The 25936-nt window shown below is 39.0% G+C and overlaps 1 protein-coding gene across 1 annotated transcript; it reads left to right on the top strand.

Moving 5' to 3' along the window:
• The first annotated feature begins 543 nt into the window (after nt 1–543).
• On the top strand, nt 544–25571 carry nudt14 (nudix (nucleoside diphosphate linked moiety X)-type motif 14). Its single transcript, XM_051408911.1, has 5 exons — nt 544–740; nt 11835–11878; nt 16586–16650; nt 17619–17919; nt 19359–25571. The coding sequence occupies exons 1-5, from the start codon at nt 660–662 to the stop codon at nt 19606–19608; spliced, it is 741 nt and encodes a 246-aa protein (XP_051264871.1). The 5' UTR covers nt 544–659; the 3' UTR covers nt 19609–25571.
• Nucleotides 25572–25936: the final 365 nt, after the last annotated feature.

The following is a 25936-nucleotide window of genomic DNA, read 5'->3' as shown; positions in this document are numbered from 1 at the left end:
TTGTGAAGGAGATTTCAGCAGCTAGAACTCGATCAAGTGGGCAACCCGGTTGGCTTTAAGAGGTTTTATACATCTAAATAATTTCTATAAAATCCAGAAGAAGGCTCTAACTGAGACCTGTGTTTATTAATCAAAACGTGTAGACACACTAGTTTAGTAAAGGAACCCTGCTTTTAATTGGGGCTCAGCTTTTTTAAATTTAAATTTTTTATCTTTATTTATAAAAAAATATAGTCAGAATCAATTTAGTTTTTTAATTAAGAGCAATAAACTATTATTAAAAGGATGAAAACTTTAAGGAAAGGTATTTTAAGGTATTTTGTGTTTTGATAACACTGTTATGGGTCATGTGAGTAACTTCCCAAACACAGCCTGACTGTTCATATTAATTATTATTTTATTTGTCGGAATTAATATTTATATCGTAAAAATGTAAATCCTCTAAACAACATTTATTATCTATACAACTGTTCCATGAAAAACGCTTGAGTCAGTGTCCATATAAAAAGACACACCAACCTCCTTTCCTCTCAACCCTCATGCCATCCTACGGTTCTCATGTCCTCTCCCGGCTACCGTAGAAATTCCTCCGCTGTCAGTTAGTGTGCGGTGACAGACAACCATCGGTGAGCCACCCATCCAGCTCCAAGTGTTGAACTATGGAAGAGATCAATAACATTGAAGTGGTTCCGTGCACAGAGTCGGACTACCTGAAGCCGTTCAGGGTGCACTACAACCAGGTGAGTCCTGTGTGATCACCGGTGATAGAGAGGAGGCTGGAGGCTGTGGGGCTAGCCCAACCCCCCATTCATTTGCAGCTAGCAGGCTAGCATAACATGAAGGCTAAACTGACCTTAAACACAGACAGGTGACAGCAACAATTTACCCTTTTTTGTTTTTGTTTTAAAAAACACAACGACAGACCCCGCCGTATCCGCTGTGTTTTCACGTACGGTGGCTCAACAGTTGCCTTTGCGTTTGGACGCGAAGCAGAGACAGCTAAGAGTCAGCTATGAGCTAGCATGCTAACGTTAGCTAGCTGAAGAGGGGTTTTTTTTTTTTTTTTTTTTAGGTTGAGCATCACGTTAACGTTAGCACATGCTTTACATTAGTGTGAGGAGGGTGGTGGATAACGTGGTTCACGCAGCGTTACGTGATAAGGACAGATGTGTGTCGGTCTGTAGAGGCAGGTCAGGTGAGACAGATTGACTCCCATGTGAATGCTGTGTGTGTGTGTGTGTGTGTGTGTGTGTGTGTGGGTCAGAGGTCCTGACAGTTCAGGTTAACATGGAGCTGAACTGTCCATGTATACGTGGAACAGTGTAGTGTAGTGTTGCCTTGTTCAAAGCCTATAGGAATGTATTGTTAAAGCTAGAGTAGACGCCTGTTTTACCACACTCACAGTGAAAGTGCAGGTCTGGAATATGCATACAGCTCAGGACAGCTGCAGTCATTTACATAAGTGTGGATTTATTTAAAGGTGTAGATTCAGCTAATCTCTTAATCAATGCTGCTTGTGTTGACAGACGACAATCTTTTTAGTTATTTTTCAGTCCCTCCAGTACAGTTACGATGTTGCAGTCCTCATGGATTATGCACCACCTTGCAGTGTTGTTAAACTTTTCTAAACTTTTTTTTTTACCAATCATTGTTGTTTCCTGCTATAAATGTTGAGCCACACCCGACCAGACTCACTCCCTTGCTTCTAGTTGTGAAGATGCAGAGCATGCAGATGTCTCACATCTACCCCGTCCAAACAGTGCGACAAACTGCCTTCGATTTTTAATTCTACCAAAACAATCAGAACCATTTCACTTTCACTTTCACTTTCTCCTTTAATTTCATTGTAAAAAAAAATGTGACATGCATTGCAACAATCCCAAATTGATTTTTATTTCATCATTCATAACTTAATAATTACAAGTTTGTTTGGTCTTTCCACACCATTACACTGACCAAGTGATAGATTCCTGAAGTCATCAGCACCAGATATAAAGCAATAGTAAAGATCTGCATGTTGCTGACTTTGAATATGACCAAAAACTTTGATTTCCTTCTTGAAGCATACTGGATCCTGCACATTCAAACCCAAACACATATTTCTGAATGAAGCCTTTAACGATTGCTCTTTGCTAGATGAGAAAGTGGTTTGATGAGTTTAATTTGTCGAGATTTGTTGATGTTAGTATTTAAAGATCGGTGCTGATACTGATCATCCTAAGCAGGCTGGATATCAGCCATGATGTGACACATCCACATTGACTACAGCTTATTTGTCAATGTCTTTTATAAAATGCATTGTTTCTGCTATCAGTTACATTCATTCGAAGTAATTCACAACAACCTCTGGCCTCATGTTACCCTGAATAAATATGAATCCATGTAGTTAGATACAAAGATTTAGATTTGGGAAAAAGAGAGCAGGGTGTCAAACTCTGTACCAGGAGAGGAAGAAATTGGATCAGTGTTATTTGTGTTGGTGCATATTGTAAGTGTGTGTGTTGTATATTCACAGAAACATAAAGTATGTGGAGATTTACGTACATGTTGGTGGGGTTAATTTTGTATATATGGACAAAGTTACACATTTGTTTCACGTTCTGTATCATCAGTTATGATGTTAACTCAAGGGACTTTCTGCTCATACGTCTCCTCTTATATACTTGTTGTATAGATTCAGTATTCCCGTAGAACTACATTGGCACATTCATGCCACTATATACTGCTGGTGCAGGGCTTGAGGGTGCAGGTATATTCACCGTCCATCCATCCATCCATCCATCCATTCATTCATTCGGTGGCAGGCAGAGTAATTGTACATTAGCTGCCTCAGTGTTTTGTAGTAAATGGGCCTACATTGTTAACTACATACAGGAAATTGAAACACAACTCAAATTCATTAAACTATGCTTGACTTGTCTGTGTTTTATAGGTTCGTCATTAAAAAGGTTTTTTTTTTTCCTACTAAAAGAAAATTAAGTGTGATAACTGCGTGTCCTGATGGTCTCCAGCGAAGTGAGAAATGTTTCCTCACCCAAACATAGGCTGCAGTCCAGGATGAATTTATTTTTAGGTTTCAAAATATTTGTGCAATTTCTCTGTTCCTGGCTTCTGTTGTGTGAAATCTGGATGGTGACAGTGGTGCAGAATAAGTATGGCACAACTCACTCCTAAAACCTCAGAAATTACATGGACATCTGCTTTACTTACACTTTAGATGATAATAAGATGTTATTTGACCCAGTCTTACTTTGAATAAAGGCTGTTTTGTTCAGTCTGGGCTGGTAACAAACGCTCAAAGTGGAAAAGACTATTTAAATTGTTCTCGTAGTGAAGAAGACACTGCAACTGGCGTACATCTATGATTTGAAGTTACTCTTTTGTAGTGTTGCTTTCCATTTAATAAAAAAAAAAAAAAAACTCTAGTACGCAGACACTCATGTTAAGGGGAGCTCAGTGAGAAGGTTTTTTTTTTTTTTCCCATTTGGGGTTCACACCTGTGACAGCAGAGGAGGGTGTGGGGTGGGGTTAAGCTTGTCAAGAGAATGGCGGAACGGCTAAGACAGCAGATGGACAACAAAGGAGATGATGGTGGACTCCCTCTCCATCCTGTCCTCCCTTTCATCCTCATCATCTCTCCTGTGCAGCTCGGGAGGGGCTGGGGGCTGTCCAGGGACTCCCCACAAAGGCTTTTCAATCACACTGAGGGAGCATCTCTTCCCCAAAACCTTTTATGTTCATCAGTGCATCTGCAGCTTAGCCACTGGTCACTAACCGAACCCTATTCACACACACAGAAACACACTCTTAAAAGTAGATGTCATGTCATGCGCAAGAGGGTCTCTTCATCATTAGTGTTTACTGGTGTTTTGTCTCCTCTCCCTCGCCTCACTCTACAAAGCAGGTGATTGTCCCTCGTTGACTCTGGGAAACCCCTCTTATCTCTGTTGTCTCGTGCTAACGTGGAATCACGGGTTGCTACTTAGAGCAGGATGATTACCTTCCATTTATTCATTAGAATGATTTGAATTATTCATCTGGAATTATTTATCTCACATAGCTTACAGCCCCAGTGGCCCTAGTACTCCTTCAATGAATATGACATCCATTCTGATCTTAAAACACACATTTTCTCACATGAATAGTTATTCATTAGCTTGAGTCATGGCAGTAAAATTGCATGTATGTTCTGTAGGCGGAGAGAAGGATTGTGTGTTAGTTTTAAAACTTTGATATATGCCAGGGCAATAATGTGTGGGACAAAATTAGTTATTGAAGGTTTTGTTTTATCCAGTGAACATTTGTGTCTAAAGTAATGATTAAGAGTGGAACACACACTGTAAAACATCTGGTTCGACCTAAAAACAGAAGTTTCCCTGCTGCCTTTTAAACATGAGTTCCCTGAACTAAAGTTTAATTTTTTTACTTCAAAGTTGTCAAACAATACATGTCTTGTATTTGAATGTTTGTTCAAATCATTATTTAAAGTCAAAATACTTATAATACTAGTCTTTAAGAACTCATGTCTATAAGCTCTGAAGTGGTCTGAAAATAAGATAAGATTTGTTTATTACACTCAATTCCTGTATGATGTTTTAACAGTGAATGAAACATCAGTGTGATCATTCTTTGCCATCATGGTATAGATTAATATTGATTCATATAAAACAACACAAAACAAGACATTGACACATAGCATCAACAAACAGACTTCTGAAAACGAAAGTATGAGGCATAAGGAGGCATGTATTAAATATTAGTCTATGAAATTTCAAAAATTCCCATTACAATTTTCTAGAGCTCAAGATGAATATTTCTCTGGCCAACAGTACAAAAGCCACATATATTCAATTTAAAGTTGTATAAACCAGAGAAAAGTCCCCAAGCAGTTTCAAAACGCAAAAGTTAGTTTGTTCTGAACTGCTGTAGAAACATGGTAGATAAAAACCGCTCAGGTAACAAAAAAAATAACCATTCTTATTTTCAGGTGATTATACACTGATGAAAACCAATTTTTATTCTATTTTGTAATAGATATTTATATATACCTACATATTTTTTATTCCAGTAGCTCATCCTAACTGTTAAACATTGGACCTTTTTTAAAGTCTGTGTGAATTAAGTTAAAACAGACATAGGCTGTGGTCAATTCCTCCGCGTAGTCAGTTCGCATCGGAGGGACACTAACATGTAAACTGACTTGATTTGATTTGAAGTTTATATGCTTTCTGTGGATTTCACTGGAGGACACAGTCACATGGGTGTGTACTTGAAGAGAGTGTGTCCTTGACACTGGATTTGGCACTCCGGCTAGGAGCCGCTCTGCAGGTTGGTTTTAATGCTGCAGATCTGTAATTTCATCATTAATGGTCTGTCAGTTCATGCAGGTGCAGATTCTTTTGTCACTGCCATTTTTAAACTCCGCTGATCATTAGTTCACTGGTTGTAATGTGTGTATGATAGCCCCTGCCGCCTTTGTTGAGCCTGGTGAGAAGACACAGGCTGAAGCTAAAACCAGAAAAAAAACTGGAGAGCACATGTTGAGATTCAAAGAGTGCTATTGTACTTGAGGATGGTAGATGATTTTTTTTTTCTTCTTTTCTTTCTGCTGCAGCTGCCTGCTTTATAGTGTAGTCAGGTGTGTGTGTGTGTGTGTGCGTGTGTGCGTGTGTTTGGTGTGTGTGCGTGTGTGCGTGCGTGCGTGTGGACTTTAAGCACCTAAAAGATCAAGACCATACATCCCTCCCTACAATAGCCATTCACACAGGAGTCTGTCATTTCTGATGCCCAAAGCCAGAGGGACCACATTAATTTCAAGGTCCTATGTAGCCTGTTCCTGCTTCTCTCTCTCTCTCTCTCTCCCTCTCCCTCCCCATGGGCTAATCTCTCTGTCGTAATCCATGTCGGCCACGATTCTCCATCTCCCCTGGGCCATTCAAGCTGTCCCCGCCCCCCTTTTCTCAGCAAGTGGCCTGAGTAATGAGGGGAACCCCACCATCTGTGAGTGGTGACAGGATACTAGAGAGGGAATGTGTGTTTGTGTGTTTGTGTGTGTGTGATGCATTCATGCTGAGTAGATTTACAGTATGTGGTTGCTGGAAAAGAAATGTGTCATCTCTTTATTGTTTGATTGTTTGATCAGTCATTGCCAAATTAATTGTGAATTTTAGATATTATTACTGTAAACAAACCAGACCTTAATTAAGATGATTGTTAGTCTTTCACTTAGTTTCCAACTGCTTTTACTGGTATTGTTGTTGCTGTTTTTTTTTTTTTTTAAATTAAGACCACATTTCCTCAATCCTGCAACTTCCTGTTGGAAAGACATTGTTCTGACTTGTTTCCCCTCTCTGTAATCACTCTTGATGAGTTACTTCTTTTTCTCATTATTCTCAATAGATAGACCTTCTTGGAAGTGAATTTTATTATCAGCTTTTCACCCCCCCGCCCCCCACCCCCCATCTGCTCTTATCAGAAGTTTCTGAAATCTGGTGCTCTCATTTAAACTGGAAGGACAGTGCACCTTTCCTGTTTGTGCTGTAAAGTATTTTCACACTACGTCCACTCTGAATTGGCCAAATTTGATCATTTTCTTTCCTCAGCGTTGGCCGTGCACACTAGGCTTGGGTTTTTTCACTGCACGTCCCCATGACTTCAAAGGTTTCTTCCTCACATGTTGTGTCTTCTTAGCTGACTTGTTACAGTAGCCTCTGGTAAACCCACATCCAGAGTCACTTTGTTTTGTTCAGATTTGGAGAGAAGTGCTCCAGCATAGCCACCCAAGCTAAGCTAGCTGTTGACGGGCAGTAAATCTCTCAGTTTATGGTGGTGAAGCAAGACTCAGTAGCTTCTGAATGAGTTATGGGAATTATCAGTTTTTTGCAGATGATTGCCCTCTAGCTTTTCAGAACCCCAAACCATACATTTGATTTCTAAATTCTTCACCAAACATTTATTAGAACAGCTACTTCTTAAATGTCAACAAAAGAAGGATTAGAATATGTCATAAATTAAGGCACCTTGCTTCAATGTTGTGCAAAAACTGCTAAATTACTGTAACATATCCTCGTTATTCTAGCTCCAATGCCAAGTATAACACACAGTTATGCACTGTGCAGCAGTAGTATGTAGTAAAATATAGACTTCAGTGGCATCGACGCAGTATTTAATAACGAGGATTTGGTTCAGAGGCGGGACAGTCCTAGTGTACATCAGTGTTGATAGCCTACGTTTACCCATGCAATTACTCCACAATTTACCTGTAAAAGCTTCATTGACAGGAAAAATGCTCTGTCTCATACATTATTCAATAAGCACACTTTACAAAGCAGCAAGCCACGAGAAGTGCGTCTCCACCTCAGTCACGACAAGGGATTTATTACACACACACACACACCTTCACACTAGTTTTTGCTTGCACCAGGGAAAAGTGAGCGGGGTGCGGCTGGCTTGGCCTCAAGGAGGAATGATGGCACACTTTGTGTCAAGATTTTGTTAGAGTAATTACACCCGGAGACTGTCTGCAGGGCCGGCTGAGAATCTTTCATGACAGGACTCACCAGTGGGGATGTCAACTCTTTACTAATGGCTGACAGCGGGAGAATAGATAAATGGTATCAATTTTGTCTTTAAGTCTTATTGGCTTAGTGTATGAATCCATGCATTATGAGCCTGCAGTGTCGGTTTATGGACAGTTTAAACCGAATAAGAACGGACTAAATTCAAATTCTCGTTGACAAAAATTCAACGAGCAGGAAAGAGTATAAAGCACGTGTAAATTAGCAACGTCATCAACATGCCCAGTTGCTTGCTGTGAATTCTCCAGACAATGACCAGCTCTATTCACACAGGGGCTCAATCTGACATTACCCATTAGTCCATTAACGTCTGTTTAAAGATCCAGTGTGTCACATTTAGAATGATCTGTGGCAGAAATGTGTTTTCATTAGTGTATAAGCACCTGAATATAGGAATTATTGTGTTTTCGTTACCTTAGAATGAGCTGTTTTTATCTACAGATGCGGCAGGTCGCCTTTCATGGAGTCTGATGTTTCTACAGTAGCCCAGAACAGACAAACCAAACACTGGCTCTAGATGGGGCCTTTAGTATTTCTCACAAGTTTAACGGCCATCGTAGTTTCTTCTACACACATATATCTACACACAGGCAGATGCCAGTGGTGTTCAGTTCATTGCAATCTGCAACCGCTAGTTGCATCTAAATCCTACACACTGGTCCTTTTAATGTCCTGTCCAACTGATTTGGACTTTTGCGTTCTGGATGCAGCTCATCCAGTTAATGTCCAGAAAGGTTTTGGGTTGCAGATTGGAAAGGCTTAAACCAGTGAATGTTTTGTACTTTGCTTGACGAGTGTCTTAAATAATGGGTTAATCAGTTATCAAAGTAGTTGGTGATTAGTTTTTTCAGTCTGCTAATTGTTTCAACATTATCTGAGCTTGTTGTGGCAAAACATAGTAAGTAGAAAAGTCATTTATAATTCCATTATTCCATGCACATTACAATCTAATATACGTTGTCTTAGCCAGAATTATGTTGATTTAGATGGAATTTTAATTAATTAATGAATTAACAGAAAAATACATAGGGTAAGGGTGAAGATTTTAGAACGTGACGTGTATTGAAGGGAGAGTGCTGTACAGTATGTGAGAACTGACATTCAACTGCATTATTCTATACATTATAACAATATATAACAAGACAGGATGGTAGAAGAAAGTACTAACATTTTATATGTTTATTCAATATCAACAATTCATCTCATTTCAGCTAAAGTGGAATTTGCTACATTTGTAAATACATGGGATATAAATGATGGCTATTCAGGTTCAAGTCAGTTGTTTGGATTTTCTCGGCTCAGTATTCAAATGTGTGTACAGTAAACCTCCATCATATATCTGACACAATAGCTGTTACAGCAGTAGCGCAACCAAACCTACAGAAACTTAGGCTTCATGCTCTCATTTCACACCACAACATGATAGTTAATGATGCATGAATGGCATTATGCTAGCTTGGCTTCACATTGAGGCCCTGTGGCCGTGACCTGTTGGTTCACGCACCAGTCGTTTGACCGTATTGTTAAGATGAATTTGAGGACCTTATTGTAGATTAGAAGCCGGGCTGAAAGGAAGACTAAGAGTAGTTTTTTTATGGATGAATGATAAAGTAAAGGTTTTCATGATTAATTAGGCAAATCAGCATTGTGGCTGATTCTTCAGTATTATGCTGTTATCATCTGTTGACGAATTTGTTGTTGTTCCCTTTTTAGATAGAAATCTTATAGTTGTCTATCCCAGATCTCTAGCATAGTGGCACATCCTAACTCAAATCCTGTTGCCACAACAGTAGTTTTATCATGTCTGATTCTATCAGTGCAATTAGCTTGCCATTTCACCTCCTCCCATTTCTTGGGTGGTACTGAAACTGCACCGCCACACTCGCACACAAGAAGGCACATCCATTGTAGCTGAAATAAGCCTGTTCTACTAAAGCTGTGCGTCCCTGCGTCTGAAAGAGCTTGTGGGTGGAGAGGAGGTGTAGCCTAAATTTGAATCAAGGCCAGATTTCCTCGGGCATAGAAAATGTAGGCCAACTTTACCATATTTATTCAGCATGTAATGTGGAGAGAGGAATATATGCTTAGCTTACGTTTCAGTTTAATTCACACATATTTGCTGATTTGCAGTTTGTAGTAAATGTTACTTAAACAGGAGGAATTTGTCGGGGACTGTTTTCAGCTGCCAGACTTTACTGTGTTCAGTTGAACTCTTCTGAGCACAGATTGGTTAAATATCTACAAATTATTAGAGCTGGGAGATAAATTGGTTCAATTGATCAATTTCTGTTTTAAAATAATGCGAAAAACGGCTGCATCATGAAATCGAGCTTTAAAATACAAATGTTATAATGCAGAGATATACAGCTACAGCTTTTCAGCGCTCTCCAGTCGATAAACTATGCAATTTCTGAATGACTTCAGACATGTTTTTGCATTTTTGTACTGCAGTTTCTTATTGCTAGTGGGCCAACATGTACAAGCATACCGGTGCAATAGGCCAATATCGTTCTATAGCTCAGCTTGGCCGATTTATCAGTCTAGCTCTAGGTGAAATACACGGGCCATGTTGAACCGCCATGTTTCTACAGCAGCCCAGAACGCCACTGGCTCTAAATAAGGGTAGTTTGCGTTTTTTCATGGCCGCCGCAGTTTCTCCTTTTTGCTTGAAAAGGGAGGGTGAGGCGAGAGGGTTGCGTTTTGCAATCTCTTGTCAGCTCTTTGTGCAGACTGAGCCACAGCTGCACTTATTCATCAGTGGATAAGAAGTATTTGTTGACTTGTCTTGAAATGAAGTGATTAAGTCCAAATCATTTTAATTTCCTATCATCCGGTGTGGCACCCTGAACTGCAAATACCTTTCCTCGCTTCACCTGGTATGAATGAAAATAACCTCGAAATGAACTAGGCGGGTTAAGGAGGGTTACCTTATTGTCTCTTTATGCTTACTGAAAAGTGATGAAACAACAATCAGACAATGTGCGTGTCACTGCCCACATATTTAAGATCTTTGTATGCCAGAATATTTCTGATTATCTCTTTTGTGCTGGTTGCACACCTGCCTTGCCAGTTTGTTTGTAATTGAGCTGCTGGAAAGTTACTGAAGGAGTGTTCAGCTGCACATCCTGTTGATGTGACCAAAGGGCATATAAGCACTTAGTAACTTCTGTCACTTAAGTTGATTAACTACAGGACATGTTTGAGTATTTCGTCATCAGGAATGTCTCCCTGCAACTGCACTTTGTTCTATATATATATATATATATATATATATATATATACACTCCATAACAGTGGACTATTTCCTTTTCTGACGGAGGATGTGTAAGAAAGTCACTGTGTTAGAGTCCAAAAATCCTCCACAGTTCCTAGGTTTGTTTTTTGACATTTTGTCCTAATCGGCATATGTTTGCTCTAAATTGTGTATGGAATTTGGCAAGTTACCGCCACAGTGATATCAACTGTATATTTCATAAGGAAAACACACATTGATATAACTTCTGCAAGATTTCGGCTACTCTTTTAAAATGTTATTCAAGTAATTATTCTAACCGTTTGCATTTTTCTTTCACTTGCTTTTTTTCTGAACTGCAGTTGCAAAAGATCCAGTGTGTAAGATTTAGTTGCATCTTTAGTTGCATCTTTAGTTGCATCTAGTGGAGTAGTTGCAGATAGCAACTCATTTGCATCACCCCCCCTTCCAAGCACTACTAACTACGGTGGCTGTAAAGAGTGTGAAAAACATTAATGCCCCCTATCTAAAGCTGTTCAACATGGCGAGCTCCATGGAGGCGTTGTCTGTAGAAAAATGTCTCATTCTAAGGTAAAGGAAACACAACAATTCCTGTATTTATAGTTTTGCATATTATATTCCATTCCTGCCAATAGATCCTGCTAAATGTTACACACTGGACCTTTAGAGTTCAACAATGTCATGTTTGGTGTAGGCACAGTGCTTTTCGCTTTGCATCTGCAGATGTTTTTGTTGGGAGTGGTTTGTGATATTATTTTAACTTGCCCAAGCAAGAATCTGTTGTGGGGCAGCTTATTGCCACTTCAGTAATCACATTAAATAAGTCAGAGGTGATTTGTCATCTTGCCATACAAGTGACATATAACAGAGAAGTTGTGGTGCACTGAAAGCACACTGTATACAAACTTTTGCACACACTTCTGTTGTCAAACCATTGTGTTTGAGGATTAAAATTGTGTTGCTGTTATTACTTATGCTGTTTATTTTGTCTTACTCCTTCACAGAATGGCACAAAGAAATCCTGGGACTTCATGCGAACTCATGACAGGTAAAACATGTTTCATTCTCTGCTGTTAGATAGAAGCAGTGCCCTCACCCCACTCATTCTATATGTCCACACATAAACACAAACACATGCATAAAGAGATGGTACAGAATGGACTAACACACACAACCAGCTCAGGATGTGTTAGAAACATTGATGTGGAATAGGCCAAAGACAGAGCGGAGTTTGGTTTGCGTAGCCAAGACTTCACCTTTAAAGAATGTCTGCCAATAAAAAAGCTTTGAAATGTTCATGTCAGGAGACATTTTGCAATCTGAAGAGCTTATTGCTTAAGTATCTGAATCTGATCTAGCTCTCAGGGATCAGCAGACGAGGATGAATTTGGTGATCTGTGTGCTAAGGAGCTTGATTTACACCAATCTTGACCCATACTATGTCTGTAACTCTAAATCTTATATCTACTCTCCATCCTTTGCCATTTTACTTGTAGGATATTTTTTCATGGACTTTCTGGTGTACCATGAAATATATAAATGTAATAATAAGCTGAAATCCAGTAAAAGAAATACATTGCATATGTTTTTGTCTTTCACCTATAGCCAATGTCATCATCTCTGTATATTTTTTAAAACCATTATTTATCCGGGGGGATAACTGAGAGGAAGCGTCTCTTTTTCAAGAATGCCCTGATCACATTCACACAGTTATACATTCACGCCTGGAAGCTGTCCAGTACAACCACAGTCTGCTGGCAGGGGTTAGGGGCCTTGCTCCCAGCGCTTGCTCAGTGGTGGAGGGGAGATTGAACCAGCGACACTCTGGTCACAAGCTTGCTTCTCTAACCTTTAGCCCACCACTGCCATTTTGTGTCTATATATATACCTTTATTCTCTGGCATGTCTGAAAGATGCCTAATACTAGGAGGATGGTCAAGCCAAAACAGACCCTTTTTTTTGGGGGGGGGACTGGCGGGACTGGCGCCCTGTTTTTCTACTTGGCAATGGCTATAAATGTCTGAGCTTCACAGGGGGCACTGTAAGAGAAATATCACACATTTGTGTCAAAACCCCAGTTCCTATTTCCCTGTTTTGCCCAGGGTACCATAATGCCCTGAGGTAAGTCTTGGGTCATTTAAGCCCTCTTTCCTCAAGTCCTGACCCCAAAGAGAGGTCCCTGTGAAAAATAGTACCACTGAGACAAAAGCAGTAAACCACAAACCTGTACTTCCAAAAGAAACTAGCCCATGGGAACATCCATCCCTCCCCCAGGTGGAAATTCTGCCAAAGTGTTGTTCCCCCTTTAGCGTGTATTGAATGGACCGAGAATTGTTTTGCCTTTTTGTTTAAGTGCGCATAACATTTTCTTCTCAGCAGGACACTCGTCAGATTTCAGGTACACTAGCAAAAAATGTGAAAGACAGATTTGTGGGTAACGTACTGTGAAATATCTAAACAAAGAGTTTAAGTCCTTAAAGAGCTGGTTCCTGAAATTATTCCAAAGATTTTTTTAAAGGGGCACACCTTCTTGAATATGTTTATCTCTCAGTGGCCATTTAGATGGTTACTGCTATTTTACACAATCCATCCATCCATTTCCCACCACTTATCTGGCTGCAAGGTGTTCGCAAGTCGGATGGGGTATGCAATCTTTTCAGCATGTTTTAGGGCCTTTCAACATTAAGGTGGAGTGGTCTTTGGGCACAGGATGAAGTAAATCTTATCATTTTGGACACTTATATCTGCAATCGAACTTATTCAGTCACTATGCAGAACTCATGGTCATAACTGAAGGCTGGAGGGAGAGATTGGTAAATGTAGACTGTTTCCCCTTCACCATGATAGTGCTGGCTTAACCACAGACAGCACACCAATCTGCCCATTGATCTCATCCCGCATCTTACCCTCACCCTGAGATAGTTTGATACTTCATTTGGGGGCCCCAATTCATTCCCAAGGGGACTGGAAGCGGCTAACCCACAGTTTTCTATCACATATGCCATGGCCTTCAATTGGTAGTTCCTAACCCTGAATCGCCCATAGTGTGAACTGGAGGTCACTGCCTGATGAAGCCCACAGAACTGCATCAAAAAGCAGAGCTGCAATATTGAAGTCTTCATACTGGATGCTGATTGAAAAAAGCTGGTAAAAATGTTTAGAAACTCCACCAAGAACTTCCTTCACTAACTGGGACAAATGTAAGACGTCCAGAGGCACACAGTGAAAAGCTTTCTCCAAATCTACAAAACCACATGAAGCCTGGATTGGCAAACTCCCATTGCTTTGTTATTTTGACACCTATGTGTTTATTGGAGTGTTTGCGTACTGGTGCTTGTTTACTACTGGAAGTGACTTTTAATGATGGACAGTATATTCAGTTTTTTTTTTTTTAGCTTTTGACAACAAAAACATTGTTATATGTAGAGAACCACATTTTGTCAGTTTTTACCTACCTGAACAAAACACAAAATCAGGTCAGAGCTTAGTGCAAGAAATTTAGATTTTGAGAACAGAAAGGTAAAGTCAGTTGCTCTTGCTCGTTGTCTTTGTTTGTTTCTATGCTTTTCACTTGCTGTGAAGAGTTTAATTTGTTTGAGTTTGAGCAGTTATGTATCCCCAGCCAGCTAATAAATGTCGAGGGTACACTATTGGGATTCATTTGGATCAATTTGTTAACACAGTAACATAATCAGTTTAATTTCCCACTGGTAGGCTCCAATAAATTTTTCAGGGAGTCTCCAAGATGATTAAATGAAATAAGATGCACATCTGCTCAATTAAGTGTGTTCTAGCTAGGGGTGTTGTGTGTTAATGAAAAATGTCTATTTTTTTCCCCCTACAAGATTCTAAAAAAATTTGTCTTATTTGTTATTATGAAGTATTATGATGATGAACTAAAAATAAAAAATTTAAAACCTGTTCATACTTAACTGATATGAAAACCAATGAGGGCTTACAAAAGGTTTAAAGAATTAAAAGAAAATGAGTTCTAGTATCAGAAGATGGCTTATATAGCATGTAACCCAGATTTTTATTTTTACGACAAAGGCCTGATAATAATGTCTTGATCCTAAGAGCTTTACAGCGCAACCAGTAGTCACCTTAGTGCTGCTCCTCATATGTCTGCTATAACCCAGTTTTCCCACTGTCCAGCTAGAAGCCCTGCAGAGAAAGCTTAACGGTGCATGAAAAGTCCTAAGCGTCCGTTTAGCCTGCTTCTTGGTTTAACCATTAGAGTCTCTCTTTTTTTTTTCAGCGGGAAGCTGTAGAACAGCAGTAATGGTGTGGAACAGCACTACATGACCCAGGCTTGCCTCAGGGGACAGCTTGAATGCCTCAGGCCTGTGTGTCCCACTTTTGGACCAAATCTACCACATTATCTTATCCATACTTGTACACTTCACTAACAGTATACAGTTTCACTTCAGTATCTTCTTCAGCTGTAGGCGGTCACTAATCTCAGCACTGGTTTTTCATTGCCCGGATGTTTAGAATAGACGTTGGACTTTCACTTTATAATATCTGTATTGCAAACAGATATTAAATCAGTATCAGCCCAGGCGCTGTAGCTAGAAACAAGTTGTAATACCAATGTCCTTGTTCCCTCTCACCATGGGAAAGACAGGGCAGGGCTTCCTGCCGCCTCAGACACATCCGCTTTCCCAACACAGAACCCAAGCCTCAAGTCTCCACTGGCAGGGACAGTCACACTTGCATACAGTAAACCACCTGTGTGTGTGTATACAGTTCACTGGGTGCCAGTGGTGAAGCACATCACACTGACCTTCCTTATTTTATCTCCACACCCTGCTTGAGAGTCATCGTTTAAATCTTCTATGGTGTGGTCCTGTTTCAGAATGGTGGTTAGTTTTAGATTTGTTTTAAGTATAATTTGTGGTATTATTTAGACTTATCATTCACATTTCAACTTATTCTGCTTCCATTCACATACTGTATTGCATTACTTTTATGTAAAATGTATTAGACAAAAGCTAAGAGTTTTAGTTTCAAGGGCAACACTGCATCATTTGATGCCCATTGCATACGCCAGACGTGCTGTACAGACAACTGTTGCCAAGGTACGGCAGCTGGGATATGCCACTCCAGGGAGCAAAATTGCTGCTATTGTGGAGTGTCACTGGGAAATAGGATAGTGATGTATCTTGATACGGGATGCTGATGAAGTATGAGTTAGTATAACAAAAACGACAGCCATAGGTGTTTTGACATGTGTCATACACTGCTGGACTGTGTTGCCCTTTATTTTTTCCTCAATAACAGTTTCTTTTACTTTTTTGTTTAGATGAGTCCCTTGTTCATGCTTTAAGTTCGGTTAGTTGAGTAAGACTTTAATCCCATTTTTGAACCACAATTAAAGCCAGATTATACTGACCTTATCTTTTGTCACAAGGGACTGTGTGCACGTACCGTGTCTGCCATCAAATGTAGGTACACGGCTGAGTATGCAGACGCCAAACATCCCAACCGCCTGCACTTTTGTTTTTGCACGATAGTTACTGTCCAGAAGGACTTGTCAAGCAAGATACGGTAGGCAAGACATGGCATTCTGATTGGATTAGAGTTCAATTAGTTAGTGTGTAGTTGTGAAATTTGTTGTACTGGATCCAAATTGTCCTATATCCTGGTAGAGATTACCAGACCAGTGGTATATCATGTAGGCAAAGAGATTTATGGTCAGAATAAGTTGTCTGACTTTATTTAAACTTGACCTTTTTCTCTCTTTTTCCTTTAGTGTATCAGTGCTGATCTTCAACACCAGCTCACACTGTTTTGTTCTTGTCAAGCAGTTCCGTCCAGGTGAGTTTTCACCATCTAAAGCAGGAGACCAATAGTGCTGTGGAATCCAGTTAATTCATTTTCTTCTTGTCACCAAGCTAGATCTTGATTGTTATATATCCTGTGGACACTTTTACTAAAAAAGCAGTACATTACAATCCCTGTTTATTCAACTGGATCATAGTAACAATGCAGACTCATAAATAGACCACAAGAGGCCCCGTTACAAAGCAGCCTAACCTCCTTTGTTAGAAGTCGCCAGGGACTGTTCCACACCGCGGTGTGCTAAATTCAAGGAAGTCTGGGCATTGATATATTTATTTCCTCTCCTCTCTCGTTCCTTTAGCTGAAAGAAATCAGTTTGTCTACAACCTAGAATGTCATTTGTTTTTACACAGGGTGTGTACGATATATTCAGTTCAGTTGTATTGGACAATAAATGTTTAGAAATATGTTTTAGTTTCAGTATATTCAGGGTTTCACGCAGGGAATTGATTAACATCGGTGGTAAATGCTAAAGGCTGCATGATATGGCAGAAAAATCATGCAATTGCAATTATTTTTTACAATCACATCGGGATTGCGACATGATTCACGTCAATTTTTGCATCACAATTTTCACTGAAAAAAACTATTAAAATAATAATTATCTGACATTTGAGAACAAGATTTGTAGGCCATTGCAGCGCTACAGTACTTAATAATAATGCTGTTTGTCGTACATTTTACCCTTATCAAAAAATTGCAGCTTCGGCGATTTGGATATAGCCCTTGGCCACGTCGCTATTTCGATTAATTGCGCAGCCCTAGTAAACACTATTTCATAAAAACACAATAACGTATTCTGACGTTGGCAGATGAGCTTTTCTTTATTTTAGATGAGGCAGGTTGCCTCCACTATGGCATGCTGCTGGAAATTGTGATATTGTACAGATTTTATATCTGGGTGATGTATCTAAATATTATTATCCTCTCTGTTTCACCACCAGCTGTATACATGTGCGAGTGGGAAAGGAACAAGACGCAGCCGCCTCAGTCCGCTGAAAAAACTGAGGAGGGTGCAGCTGAAGCCGCCGCCCCTGCTCCCGAGTCTCAGGAGGGCCAGTCGGCCTCAGAGGGGGAGAGCTCTTCTCAGTGGCCCCCGGCCTCAGCGGGGGTCACCTATGAGCTCTGCGCCGGGCTGGTGGACAAACCCAACCTCTCCCTGGAGGAGATCGCCCGGCAGGAGGTGCTGGAGGAGTGTGGCTATGATGTGCCTGCCTCAAAGCTGAAGAGGATTACTTCTTACAGGTTAGCTGACTGCACATGTAGAAAATGTCTAAGTTTAAGTTAAGAGTTAGTTTCACTTATTGACCCTATCCATTCCCAACACAGAGCCTTTTCATTCGTCTTTTGAATGTCTGCTTTAGTCACTCCCGCTGGATTTCTTGTCCCTTAACAATTAATTTCCTGTTGTCCTATTTTGTATCATTTTAATTTATAATTTCTGAACCTCCTTGAGCTACGTTCACTCAGAAATAACCTACATTTGTATCTTTGTTTCTCTAGTTTGAATTATTGTTTAAAAATCCTTTTATGCATCAAACACTCACTCACCCCTTGGAGGCTTTAATCAATGTAAAGAAACCAAAGTTCCAAAGTTACCAGTTTGCATGATGGAAAAAACTATCTTAATATCTTGTGATCCATACAAACATCCACGAAAAAATTTAAATCGAAAAATGCCCACAAAATTGTGACTGGTGTAGGTTGTTGTACACTGAAAACTGTTGTTGATGTTGCCAAAATGGATAGTGACTTGCAACTGAATTCTAAGGACAAAGTAAAAACGTTATAACTGGGGCTGCAACGAACTCTAATTATCATTACCAATTAATCTGACTTTTATTTTCAAGCTCGTTAGAAGGGTTATTTATTGGTTCTGCAACATTAGAGCTCCTACCTCCTGTTTATCCACTAATCAGAAGTCAAGTCTTGTATTTTGTGTCCTGTTTATTGAAGAAACAGCTGTTCGAATAACATGCAAATATATCACGTCAGACCACTGAATGAGCCTGTAAAACTACATTTTGGGAGGATTCCATTATGAAGAGAAACTACCAGAGCTGACATTATGTAAGTGAGCTAGAAAGAAGCATCAGGGGAATCATCTATCTTTGTCAACATATTATTAGCTCACTTTAACTCGACACAGAAGTTGAAAGTACCAGGAAAAGAACAGTCCCACATTAAACAGCAGCACCTGGACGGCTATGACAGCTGTCATAACAACGTAACAATACATTGGACATGTGCTTTTGATTTGACTGGAGCACCTCGTCTGGTTTTGTTGGTGTCGTCTATGACCATTGTTATGTGTGGGCTGTTTCCGTTAAATACATGGGTATCGTCTTAACCCCCAGGACCCCTATCAGGGTCTACAGTTGTATAATGTCTTCCGTGGCTCTGGAGGAGATTCGTCAAGTCAAGAGTATCTGAGTTTGGCCTTGATTGAGACAACAGATTTATAACAGAAAACCTGTGCTACAGACTGGGGGCAAGACATTTGAAGAAAATAAAAGCAGACACTACAGTTGGATTATGGGAAGTTTAACTGTGACATTGTTACTGAGATTTGGTTGTCAGGTTGGACGCAGTATTGAGGTTTTCAAACGATACTCAATTTGAAGAAAAACTTGGAAGAATAATTGCAAATGTAGACACCAATTTATTGTTTCTTTCCTTTACAGGTCAGGCGTAGGTGTAACAGGTGCCAAGCAGACCATGTTTTACGCCGAGGTGTCTGATGACAACTGTGTGAGCGCAGGTGGAGGTGAGCCACGGGAGGGAGAGCTTATCGAGGTGGTCAAAGTCCCGCTGCACGAGGCCATGACGTTTGCCTATGACGAGCGTATACCCAAAACCATGGGCGTCATTTTTAGTTTCATCTGGTTCCATAATAACATGTCTCCCAAGTACAAGATCTCCACCAATGTGTAACTAGTATTAACCAACCCTCTTTATACGGTTTATTCCAAATTAAATCAAACACTGGCCCAGCACATCCACTCTTCCCCTCATGGCTCTTCATCCTGTATTGCCTTTTTGCTTATTGGTACATGATGAAAGGTGGGCCCCTTGTCTTGTTGCCAACAGGTATCTTTACGTTTTGTCCTGTTAACCTTTTGAATTATACTGTATGTGGTCTTAAGATTTTTCCTAAAAACTATTTTGCCATAGCTGGTTGTCACTGGCACTTTTGTCTCTTCTTGATGATTTTTTTAATTTCTTTTTTTTTCTTTTTTCATTTTCTGTGCCATCTGTTATAAATGGCTGCATATCACTGATTTCATTTGCCTGCCCTTGATTAAAGGAATACTCCACTGCCTTTAGTGTAGGCTCTTGAATGTTAGCAAAAGCAAAAGAATATTTTAAATATACCTGATATTGGCTGAGGAAAAAGCCTTTTTACAGTCAAATTCCAACTTCTTTCAACCATTCCTCCAACACTCAGTATCCATCGCAAACTCTGTTTCAAGCCATGATGCTAACCAACTGTTTGCTAGCATTTTAGCATGCTTGGAGGTCATTGCAGTAAATGCAAACATTTCTACTTGCCAGACAAAGTGTGCCAGAGAAATTTTGCATCTAATATGACAATACACAATATATTAATTATATGATTGGCTCCCTGCTCATCACTTCAACCATTAAAGACAAAGATATGGTCACAACAAAAAACAGTGGAGTATTCCTTTAAGCCATGACCCAGTAATGCAAAAACTATGCTAGTCAATGGTGGGGCCTTGTGACGAACAAGGTGTTAGATGTGTTTTAACCACCACTTGTTCGAGTATGCCTCAATTAATTTCTCTGACCCACAGCCTTTAAGCAATACTTATCATAGTATCCCGGGCTAAACAATCACTCAGTGTCACTGAAATCAGCTCTCACTCTGTTAGAAAATCTTCATAAAGTCAAACCAGTGGACATATTAGCAGACTTTTTTCCTCAATAAGCAAAGTGGGAAATGTGAGTTAGGTTGCACAGAAAAAACATACACCTACCACTCCACTAAGGGCCTAGTTTCAGTTTTGTCGTCGTTATCAAGCCCAATCCTGCAAAGGGATAAGGTTACCTGAAATCCCTTTGACATGGAGAGGAGTTTTAATTTAGTTTTAATTTAGGACTGGAAGAGATAAAAACTGACTGAAAATACAGTAGAGAAGACTCTGTATGAAGGCAAAATCCTCTAGCGAGTTCATTTTATATCCGGCATGTTAAGGTTACATTTTGAACCCATTAACGCAGGTTTAGGGGCATATTTAAATGGACTGAAACCATCTTAAAATATCACCTTTGATCATAATTCATTTTGGAGGTTCGGTGTAGTAAATCTTGAATGATCATCAACACACAAACCTGATCTCACAAAGTGAATCTCAACAGCAGTTTGCCAAAATCTCAGGTCCAAAATAGTCAAACTGTTGGTCATATTCAGGGTGGATCTCTGGATGTGATGACGACCAGCATGTTATTATATTATTATATTTCAAAGTAACTTGCAGCTTAAAGACAACAAAGTTACTATTATTACTTACTATTCTTCCTATATTTTAGTATTTTTCTTCATTCAAAAAGGGCTGGTACTTCATTTATTAATTAATATGTGAGAAGGAAGAAATTCCCCCACCTTAGAGTTTTGTTGAAAATATGCAAGTTCCGAATCAAAGACGATACTGTTTTTGGAAAATTACTGCTCACTTAAACAGATAACACATCTCATTATGTATACATTAAGAACTACACCGCAGATCTTCAACCGCAGTGACCGTATGCGTGTGCGAGAGTTTCAACTCTTCTTGGTGTACATACAGAGTTGGAAAATATGACAAAATACAGTAAGTGAAGTGTTACGGTTAAAAAATGACCTGCCTAATTAACTTGGTGGTTTGTTGAGTACAAAATAAAATGAAAAAGTGCCGTAAGACATTCTATTCCCCATAATACAACTTACTGTTGATGTATTTGTATACACTCTCATTTCTCAAATGAAGAAATATTCCAGGTGAATATGAGCATCAGTCCAGGATTTTCATTTTTGTTCTTCTATGCTTTTTGAGCCAGAGGAATAACTGACAATCAAATGTCAACATCTTTCTTTTTTTACCCATAAAACCTTGTGTTTTTAGGTTTTTCAGTGGTTCGTTGGTTTTATGTAACTCGTTCCAACTGAATATCACAGCAGGTCTCTTAGAAGAGGACTGACATAATTTCCAGGCGTCGCGGTTATCTGATGCCACTTGAGGTCTTAATGCATCGTTCTTATCTGCACAGACAAACAAGGTCAAGAGAATTTGAATCAATCAAACTAAATATGTTTGGTTATAACACTGAGTCAAATATTTGGGGAGTAATTTCCACCCAGACTGTGTAGGAATATCTGTAGAACCCTTAAGCCATATTTAACTCCCTCTACGCCCAATCATTGAGCTTCTTTGTCCATCTGTCCACTGAATTTTAATTCCTTGATGTAGGATTGTATAGTTTGCTGGAACTGCTTGAATTATTTTTATTTTGTTGATTTTCTTGGAAAAATAAAGATTACTCTCATTAGCTAAATTGATTCAAAGGAGCACCCAAACCTGTTTAACAGTAGATGTCCAACACTAAATCAGATTCTCTTTGTGTTGTTGATATCAACCATCAGTCACAAGCTTTCAACACATACGAACTACTGGATCTGTCTACTGTAACAAGTTTAATATCAGGACACTTTGGAAAAATGTGGACAGCACCTTTGGAAAACCATTAAATGACCACTGGATGACTTGTTAGTGTTAGTGTTAGTTTCATGAGGCATGTAGAATAACTCAGAGGCACTAACAGGGCTTTAAACTGTATTTTGTTCAACTACACTTCACATCATAATAACCAGCCACCATAAATGCTTTTTAGATTTCAGAAAGTTATTTATTTGGCACCTTTATCCTCATCAGATCAATGGCCTCATTCCCTTAACGCCCTTATTTTCTCCACCGTCTTCCATGTGACAATCCTTTCTTTAGTCTTCAGTTGAATAAGGTCTAAGTGCAGAGAAGTTTAATGGAGAAGCTCACGAAAAGATTCCCAATGGTGCTCACAGTTTTCCACTGTTCTTGTTCTCGTGTAGTATGAGATGAACCCATCAAATGAATTACTGAAGATGGTCACTTTTTGTCTTGGAATGACTCATTTGAAAATTAACTGTCGCCCACATTTTAAAGGGGGTTAGCCATAATCATTCCAAAGTTGATAGAAATAAAAATAAATCTCCATTTGCTGAAATGAGGCCAACTGCTTCTGATTTGGCTTGATGTAAAATGTGACAAACAAAAGCCATTTAAACTTTTAAGGCCAGTCTGTAACTTTATGTGCCTGTCAAATGTGGAGAACTGCCATGTAACTTTCTCTTTTGGCTGAAATATTTTTTTCTTTTTGTGGAAAGTAATTGCAAAAAAACACAAGGCTTTTCTTCGCCTTCTCCATAGGCTTGTCACTGTGGGCCGCGTCAGCCAGCAAGCCAACTCAGTAAATATTTCTCCACACCGTCCCTCCAACTATTATCTGAAAGTTGAGCGCATTTTGTGAACAACACAGAGGGCATACAGTAGCCTTAATTACCGACACACTCACAACAAAAGGGACATTTACAAAAATAGATAGAAGCTGCAGGTGGGAGGGATCAAGTCTAACGTCTAATGATGCTTGAGCGTTGCAGAGAATTGGGTTGCCAAAAGAAACACAAGAACTTCAGGTTCAGCTGGTTCAGCCAGTGTCTCTATAAAGAAAGGTATGGGGTTTTTTAAATAAGCAGTTAAGATGGAAATGGAAATTTAGATTTAAGCGAGGCCTGTATTTTATTTTTGTTCAGCCTGCGGAGTCAGAACTCACAGATTGATCCGTTATCAGACCTGCAGTCTATTTTATACTCAAACATTTTTTATTAGTTTTATAAGCTATTCAGATGTAACAGCTATGTTTTTGTAATCTTATTTAGTTTAAGTCTTCTGTGTGTTTTTTCTGCGTTAAAATGCTAAAATTTGAGTTTGAAGCCAAACTTTGCACTCTCATAGTGTTAACTTTATTCTTAAGGAAGCCATGTGAAAGTCAGTAACACTGCCGATTGGCAGTGTTCTTGGAGGACTTAAAGCTAAAGTTCGACATTTTAGAAAATAAGATGAGGAGACACCACTCTCATGTTTGCACGGTAAATGTGACGCTACAACCAGCAGTTGGCTAACTTAGCTTAGCATAAAAACTTGAAACAGTGTGGAAAAGGGTAACATCGTCTACCTAGCAGCAACTCTAAAGCTCACTATTCAACAGGTTGCATCTTGTTTGTTTTAATCCGTACAAAAACTGAAGTGTAAACATTTTTACAGCGGGATTATACAAGACTATTTCTCGGCTGGGACCTGTAACTTTCTGTGTCATGCTCTGGTTGCCTGGCCTGATTTCATTATTTTGTACAAATGAAACATTCAAGATACAGTTTATTACTTAGCTGTTAGCAGGTTTCCTGTTTCCAGTTGTTGTGCTACGCAAAGCGAACTGGCTGCTGGCTGTAGCTTTATATTTACTGTGCGGTGATGAGAGTAGTATCAATCTGCTCGTCTAACGCTCGGTGAAAAAGGGAATAAGTATATTTCCCAAAGTGTTGAACTATTCCTTTAAGTCTCCCGCTGCGACAAGCCTAACCTTCCCCTCTACGACAAAAGTAAATGCACTTTTGACAGTCCAGAGTGAGGTTGCAGACTGTGCCACTGGTAAGCCATATGCTTCTTCTATTAAATACAACACTAACATTTGAGGTAAGTAAATGGTTGTATAATTCATTCTTGCCTATGCTGGATATTAACCATTAACCCAGCACATGGACATTTCTACCTCCATCACTCAGGCACACAACGGAAATACTAATGTCCGTTTGCTTGCTTCTAAGACGCTGACATATCAAATTCTCAGCAACATGTCAGAAATGTCAAAACTCAGTGGTTCTCTGTGACAGAAATCTTAATTCATAGGTACCAGACTTTTATAGATGTACCCCCATGGCTATGCTGTAGTTGCTTCTTCAACTGTAATTGTTTTTTGTTTTCTTCTGTTGATGGTTTGTGCACCATTTGACAATTTCTTACTGTATTTTCAATGATCATGAGCTGAGCAACAGTTTATCATGAACATGTTTTTAAAGGTGCTATGTGTAGTATTCTCTAATTAAACAACATGTGTTACTGTTAATTGGACCATGGATGTGACAGTTGAGACATTACCTCTTGTGATCTGCTCAATATTTCTTTGTTTCATTAAATATTCAGTGATTCTTGAGTCCTGGAAAAAGGACTTTTGGTTTTGGAGGAACTTTTGCTTCGTTATTGGCAGACTGGCAGTTGAATATTCAGAAGCAAAAGGTGGAAGATAATCAGATTTGCTGCTGTTAAGCAGTTCATAGTGACTATAATGTGTAGCACATATGTTATTAGGTAGTGTAATATTTAGTGAAAATCCTACACATAATACCTTTAAGTGAAGGAAGTGTTATGATTTTTCTCTCATAGTAAAGACATAAAGAAAATTGTCCAATTGTGATTTTTTTTCTTTCTGGTGTTTTACACTGAATTTGTGTTTTTAAAAAAATATTTTCTGAAAAAAAAGGTACAAACACAAACATTGCCGTTTTACAAAATTTATCATGTATTTTATGCTTTATTGAAAGTGTATACTCATTGTGGGCAGTGTTTTTAGTAATGTTTCAATTTTGTTAATTTATTACCTAAATGTTAAAATATTTAACTTTTAAAACATGACACTTGGTACAAACATACAGTATATATTTAAATATGATACTTTGCATGTGCACTAACTGTGTTGGATTAAACTGCATTAAGTTGAAATAAAATGGGTTTGATGCCCAAAATGTCTTTCTTTTTTTATGTCCTGTAATTATTCACTCACATTTCAAACACATTTTTAGTGTGTCTGTACTATAAGTATAACTTATTTTTCTACAGTAATTTTTTTGGCACTTCATACAGTAACCTGCAGCAATAAGCAGCAATCCACTTTCTATTTTTTCCAGAATTGTGTAATACTGAATAGTCCCAGAAATGTGATGTGCCGCTCTCATTTTGGTTGCTAAATTTGAAATAAAGTTCAATTGTTAATCATATTAGAAGTAATACATTTGAATATACATTAGATAGGTTTAGCAAGGCTTTACTTTATCCCCCAATAAATAAACAGTAAATAAATACTTTGTAAAACACTAAAATGCAGTTGTAATAAG

This window comes from Dicentrarchus labrax, unplaced genomic scaffold (assembly GCF_905237075.1).
Source record: "Dicentrarchus labrax unplaced genomic scaffold, dlabrax2021, whole genome shotgun sequence".
Lineage (NCBI taxonomy): Eukaryota > Metazoa > Chordata > Actinopteri > Moronidae > Dicentrarchus > Dicentrarchus labrax.
Note: the sequence above shows the minus strand (reverse complement) of the source record. Positions and strands in the feature narration are given on the sequence as shown.

What these genes read in the sequence shown, in the direction of transcription:
- nudt14 (XM_051408911.1), top strand. Translation starts at nt 660, where the DNA reads ATGGAAGAGATCAATAACATTGAAGTGGTTCCGTGCACAGAGTCGGAC. An exon ending in TCAGGGTGCACTACAACCAG is followed by an intron (nt 741 to 11,834) that starts GTGAGTCCTGTG and finishes ACTCCTTCACAG; the next exon opens with AATGGCACAAAGAAATCCTG. An exon ending in TTCATGCGAACTCATGACAG is followed by an intron (nt 11,879 to 16,585) that starts GTAAAACATGTT and finishes TTTTTCCTTTAG; the next exon opens with TGTATCAGTGCTGATCTTCA.